This window comes from Phoca vitulina, unplaced genomic scaffold (assembly GCF_004348235.1).
Source record: "Phoca vitulina isolate PV1807 unplaced genomic scaffold, GSC_HSeal_1.0 scaffold4, whole genome shotgun sequence".
Classification (NCBI taxonomy): domain Eukaryota; kingdom Metazoa; phylum Chordata; class Mammalia; order Carnivora; family Phocidae; genus Phoca; species Phoca vitulina.
Window position 1 is genome coordinate 5291608 of NW_022589707.1, and position 6130 is coordinate 5297737.

A 6130-nucleotide genomic window follows, 5' to 3' on the forward strand; every position below is an offset into this window, starting at 1 on the left:
ATGTCATCATGCTACATGTCCACAAGAAGAAGTGGACAATCCCAGGACTGGAGAGGCTGATCAACTCATATTCAAAACTGGCCAGTTTAAACAGTCTTATCCTCTGTCCCCTGCGAAAAGGCACATCCAATGGTGTAAAAAGACAGGGAAAGTTTTCTTATCYCCAATAGTGATGAAGAAGTCTTTGCCCTATCAAGACAGGTAGTCTTGAGGTAGATTGCATGTGCCCACATTCAGGTCTGGCCTTGTGCAGAGTGTGAGCAGTAGGGTCATGTTACCTGATCTTCAGGTTGGAAATAGTTTGTCAACCTAACCTGTCTTCCTTCTCTTTTGAGAGCAGGACCATGTGGATCCATGTTACCAGTCTTTGATCTCTAGGTTTTACAAGGAGCAGAAACAAGGACTAAATGATGAGCAATCTGTCTAGTGCCACTGAGTTCTACCTTCTAGGCTTCCCTGGGTCCCAAGAACTACACCACATTCTTTTTGCTGTATTCTTTTTCTTCTACTCAGTGACATTAATGGGAAACACAGTCATCATTGTGATTGTCTGTGTTGATAAACGTCTGCACTCTCCCATGTATTTCTTCCTTGGTCATCTCTCTGCCTTGGAGATCTTCGTTACAACTATTGTTGTGCCCGTGATGCTTTGGGGGTTGCTGCTCCGTGGGATGCAGACAATATCTCTGGCTGCCTGTGTCACCCAGCTCTTCCTGTACCTTGCTGTGGGAACCACAGAGTTTGCATTACTGGGAGTGATGGCTGTGGACCGTTACGTGGCTGTCTGTAACCCACTGAGGTACAACATCATTATGAACAGCCGCACCTGCATCTGGGTGGTCATTGTGTCATGGATGTTTGGCTTCCTTTCTGGAAATATGGCCTGTCTATGCCACATTTCAGTTTACCCTCTGCAAGTCAAATCTGTTAGACCATTTTTTCTGTGACCGAGGGCAACTGCTCAAATTATCTTGTGATGATACTCTTTTCACAGAGTTTGTTCTTTTCTTAATGGCTATTACCATTATCATTGGCTCTCTGGCCCCAACAATTGTCTCCTACACCTACATCATCTCTACCATCCTCAAGATCCCCACAGCCTCGGGCCGGAGGAAGGCCTCTCTACATGTGCCTCTCATTTCACCTTTGTTGTGATAGGCTATGGTAGCTGCTTGTTCCTCTATGTGAAACCCAAGCTAACGCAGGCAGCAGAGTACAATAAGATAGTTCCCTGTTGATTTCTGTGTTAACCCCTTTCCTGAACCCTTTCATCTTCACCCTCAGGAATGACAAAGTCAAAGAGGCACTTCAGGATCAAGTGATTCGGTGCTGTCCACTGGTCAAGGATTAAATCTCTCTACATCAGTTTTGAGTGGAAGCATCTTTATTGGTTATGTGAACTTGGTTTCCAAACCCTAGTTCCTCTCTTATCATTACCATCTCTTCAAAATCAAATAGTATGTACAACTCCCAATCAGGCCATAGAAGAAGACAAAGCAGGGAAAACTGAAACCCATTTATCTGCCCACTAGAATCTCATTCCTCAGTTTCTGATGATTCCACTATTGAACTATGGGAGCATATCCTTGGGTTTTGCTTGGACAAAGGAAACAAATATATTTTTGTAGCATCCTATAGCTCAGTTAATTTGCCTATAATCCCTTTCTGAAAATGTGTTTCCTGAGGGAGGAAGGATGTAGGAGTAAGCTAGGGGTGCAGGTCTGAAATAATCAGAGTACCAAGGGAGAGATGCTCACTTTGTTTTTGTTTTTGTTTTTTCTTTCAGCTGTGTAGGGCTTTCTCTATATTTTGTGCATTTTCTTGACAAGACTGCCACATGTATTTTAAATATTCTATGTTTCTCTTTTTCTCCTGTGGATTATCATGTTATCTTGGCCGCGTTGCTACTGCAAAGTAGATACAATATTATATACATTTTGCCACAGCACCAACGTAGAGTGGTGATAAGGGGATTAGAATACTTTTCTTTTAGTAAGTCTTGGTGATGTAAAGATATGAAATATTTTGGCATATATGGGGATTGAGACAAATAAGAATTAAATGACTTAAGTCTAGAGACAGCATCCTGTGTTTTATAGCTGCTTAAATCAACTATGTCTGTTGAGACTGCTCTCAGACCCAGACTTCAGTCTTCATGGTGCCTTTGGTTCTTTGTCTCCCAAATCCAAGTGTCTCAGTACCTTGCCATAGACCTTCCCTATGGAGAGCATCAAAAGAATGAGAAGCTACCCTCCTAACTTGCAGTTCTTCAGGAATTCCAGGGCATGGCTTTTTTGGCAATGCAATTGTAGGTAGTTCATAATGTTTGAGGAAAGTGTTGATTAAATGGTAACACTTAGCACCTCTTGCCAGCCCTGAATTGGGTGGAGATACTGAGCCACCCAGCAGTGGGTGATGGTGTTCCATAGGATTGCAAAGAGTCCTATGTGAGGATGCCTTCCATTTGGTGAGGACAGGGAAGACCACCAAGTATGATCTAGTTGATTTCACTGCATACCGGTACCAGATGAGGCATTGAGAGTGGGTCCTTAATCCAGCCCATGCTCTGCTAGCCAACCAATGGGTTGTGATGGAACTGCATTGGCTGGAGAAAGGGTTGAAGACTGATACAAAGTGATCCCCCACCCCAGGCTCATTTTCTGACGTCTGCTCTCCGTAGAAAAATACCATGTTTTCTCCTTCAGTACTCCAGAGAGGATGCCTTTTCTAATCTACACAAGGCTTTGCACAGTCTATGTTGTCTCTGGGCTGGTAGAGGCAAATTAGGAGGACAGAAAAGAGCCTCACTGTCCTCATGTATGGTTTCTTTGGTTTTTCAACCAGTCATTCCCCATGCCTCTTGCACCCTGCCCTGATCACCCTTTGTTCATCTACCAACCATCTTCTTTCTTTTTCTTCTCTTCCTTTGTCCTTGAGCTCTTCTGTTCTCTCTTTCTCCTTCTTTCCCTTTCCCCTCAAATCAAGCTCTGACCACCTACTGCTAATGCATTCCTATTCTTCCCCTTCTCGTCCACCAATATTTCCATTCCTCTCCTGCATCTCAGGGAATCGAAATATCTCCAGTGTTTTATTAATATTGATAAAGAATTTTCAAAAATAAACAAATGCAATTTGACACAGGTTTGTGTAATTCTAAAGTGCCTCTCTGAATGGCCTTGCCTATGAAAAGAAAAAGAGAGTTTCTGGTCAAGAAACTAGTGATGGGGCATTAAACATCTCTTATGCCATAGGTGAGGTCCTTGTTTGGTGTTTGATTTTGAATGAAGGAAAGTTACTATCTGTATTAGTCTTCTTGGGTTGCCATAATAAAACACTCTACATTTGGTGGTTTAAACAAGAGAAATTTAGTTCTCATAGTTCTAGAGACTCTGAAGTCCAAGATTAAGGTTCATGACAATTCAGTGTCTGGTGAGTGCTCTTTTCCTGACTTGTAGTTGGCCAGCTCCTTTCTATGTCCTTAATTGGTGTTTCCTTGTGTGTTTGGGGTGAGAAACCCAGTAAGCTCTGGTGTCTTTTCTTATAGTGAACATAATCTCATGTGATTCGGGCCCCGCCTAATGACCTCTTTTCAACTTATTTACCTCCTAAGAGTCCCCATCTCCCAATACAGCTGCAGTGGGTGCCAGGGTTTCAACATATGGATTTTGAGGGGACATAGACCTTTAGTCCATAACACTGTCACTGTGACCCTGCCCTGCAAGCCAAGCTTATTTTCAACCTGGATGCCTACTCCATGTTCACACGGGAGGCTCTAATTTCCCAAGCTGCAAGTATCTCCTACAGAAAAATGAATTCAGATGCCTCACACCTCTCCTTCTCTGCTATGTACTCAATGAAACCTCAGTAGCCTCTTGCTCTATTTATTTTTTGTCTCTACTCACAACTGAGTATATATCTAATCAGTTCAGGTATTCAAAAAGAAATATTAATTATAGACATTTATTTGAACTTCTTATTTATATGGAGTTATCTATACTCAAAATAAGCCCTATGTATACCTTGATATATGTCAAATGCTGTGTATTGCAGTTTTATTTGATTTACACATTGGCCTCATAACATATATTTTGTGATGTTAGTTATATGTTCATAGTCAAAACTAAAACAAAGTTAGAGATGATGCTACTTTCAACTGGGAAAGGTTCTAATAGTGTCTCTTCTGGAAAAGTTCCTTGGTGACAATAAAATGCTTACCCAGTTAGTATCTATTACATATCTCTGAGAAGACATTCACCTTTTCTGTTTTATGTCATACAGGTATTTCCCTATAACCAACATTAATAATGCATAAATAATGGTGTATATTATATAAATCAAAATATGAAATTTATTTTATAATAATGTTTTTTATTAGGAGACAAGGAAAAAGAAGGGAGTGGTATGTAGTTAAAACTTTTATTTCTGTTGCATAGTCACCAAAATATTTAGTTTCTTTTTTCCAAATCGAAATATCTCCAGTGTTTTATTAATATTGATAAAGAATTTTCAAAAATAAACAAATGCAATTTGACACAGGTTTGTGTAATTCCAAATTTTGTTCTTAACTTCTTTGTTATTTTGTTCCATGAACATGAACTTCTTTCAATAAAGACACAGAATATAACTTTTATATCATTTGATTGATTTTTCTATATTGAATATATACTATGTAAAAAACTTTGCCGAATGCTCTGGAGTAATATATATTGAAAGAATGAAGTATTGATTGCATACTAAGTACCTTGTAATTTCTGTGTATTTTTATTCAATCCTGGCAATAACCTGTGAGGTAAGTAGTATTGTGTTCACTTAATAGATGAGAAAATGAAGGCCTAAGGAGGTTAAGTAACTTGCCAAAATTTGCTCAGCCATCAACCATATCACTTCCATCTGATTGGAAGAAAGAAACCTCTAGGAATACTAAGCATTGAAATGAGTGCTTGAGAATAGGAACTTTCATACATTTTTGGTGGGACTATAAAATATTATGGCCCAAGTAATTAGATGGTAGCACACTTAGGAAACATATGCTATGCATATATGATATGGCCTATTCTCAAGTCTGTTGATTCTTTCTTCAGCTTTGTTGAGTTTACTGATAATCTTATGAAAGAAATTCTTTTTCCCTCTTGCAATGTTTTTTTAATCCTTCATTTGATTCTTTCTTATAGTTTTTATTTCTCTGCTGAAATTTCTCCTCATTTATGCATGTTGGCCACCTTTTCCATTACATTATTTCACATATTAATCATAGTTATATTATTTTTACATTAAGTGAATATTTACTAGTATAACATTTTATTTATTTATTTGGATTATAGTATGCTTTATTTTTAAATTGAAGTATAATTAACATACAACGATATATTAGTTTCAGATGTACAATGTATTGATTCAACTATTCTATTCATTACTTAGTGCTCACCACAATAAGTATAGTCACCATACAACATTATTACAATATTACTGACTATTCCTTATGCTGTGCTTTTCATCTCCATGACTTATTTATTTCATAACTGAAAGTTTGTACTTTTTAATCCTGCTTATCTATTTCACCCATCCCTCCACCCACCTCTCCTTTGGCAAACACATATAAGATTCCACATATAAGTAAAGTCATATGGTATATGTCTTTCTCTGTCTGACTTACTTCACTTAGCATATTACTCTCTAGGTCCATCAATGCTGTCTCAAATCTCAAGAGCGCATTTTTTTATGACTAATATTCCATTATATCTATCTATCTATATATACACACCACACATATATATTATATATATATAATGTGTGGTGTGTATATATAGATAGATAGATATATATATATAATCTATAGATAGATATCACATCTTCTTTATTCATTCATTTATTGATGGACACTTGAGTTGCTTCTATATCTTGGCTATTGTAAATAATGATGCAATAAACATAAGGATGCATGTATCTTTTCTAATTAGTGTTTTCATTTTCTTTTTTTAAAAAATGTTTTTTATTTATTCAATTGAGAGAGAGAGCAAGTGAACAAGAGCATGACCATGCAAGGGGGAGTGTCAGAGGGAGAGGGAGAAGCAGGCTCCCCAACGAGCAGGGTGTCTGATGAGGGACTTGATCCCAGGACCCTGAGATCATG

General features: G+C 38.1%; 1 protein-coding gene across 1 annotated transcript; it reads left to right on the forward strand.

The window, feature by feature from the left end:
- The first annotated feature begins 256 nt into the window (after positions 1–256).
- On the forward strand, positions 257–1351 carry LOC116630410 (olfactory receptor 9A4). Its single transcript, XM_032401147.1, is given in 4 exon segments — positions 257–869; positions 871–1117; positions 1120–1224; positions 1227–1351. Coding segments are annotated over 4 exon segments (939 nt in total). The 5' UTR covers positions 257–407.
- The last annotated feature ends 4779 nt before the right edge of the window (positions 1352–6130 follow it).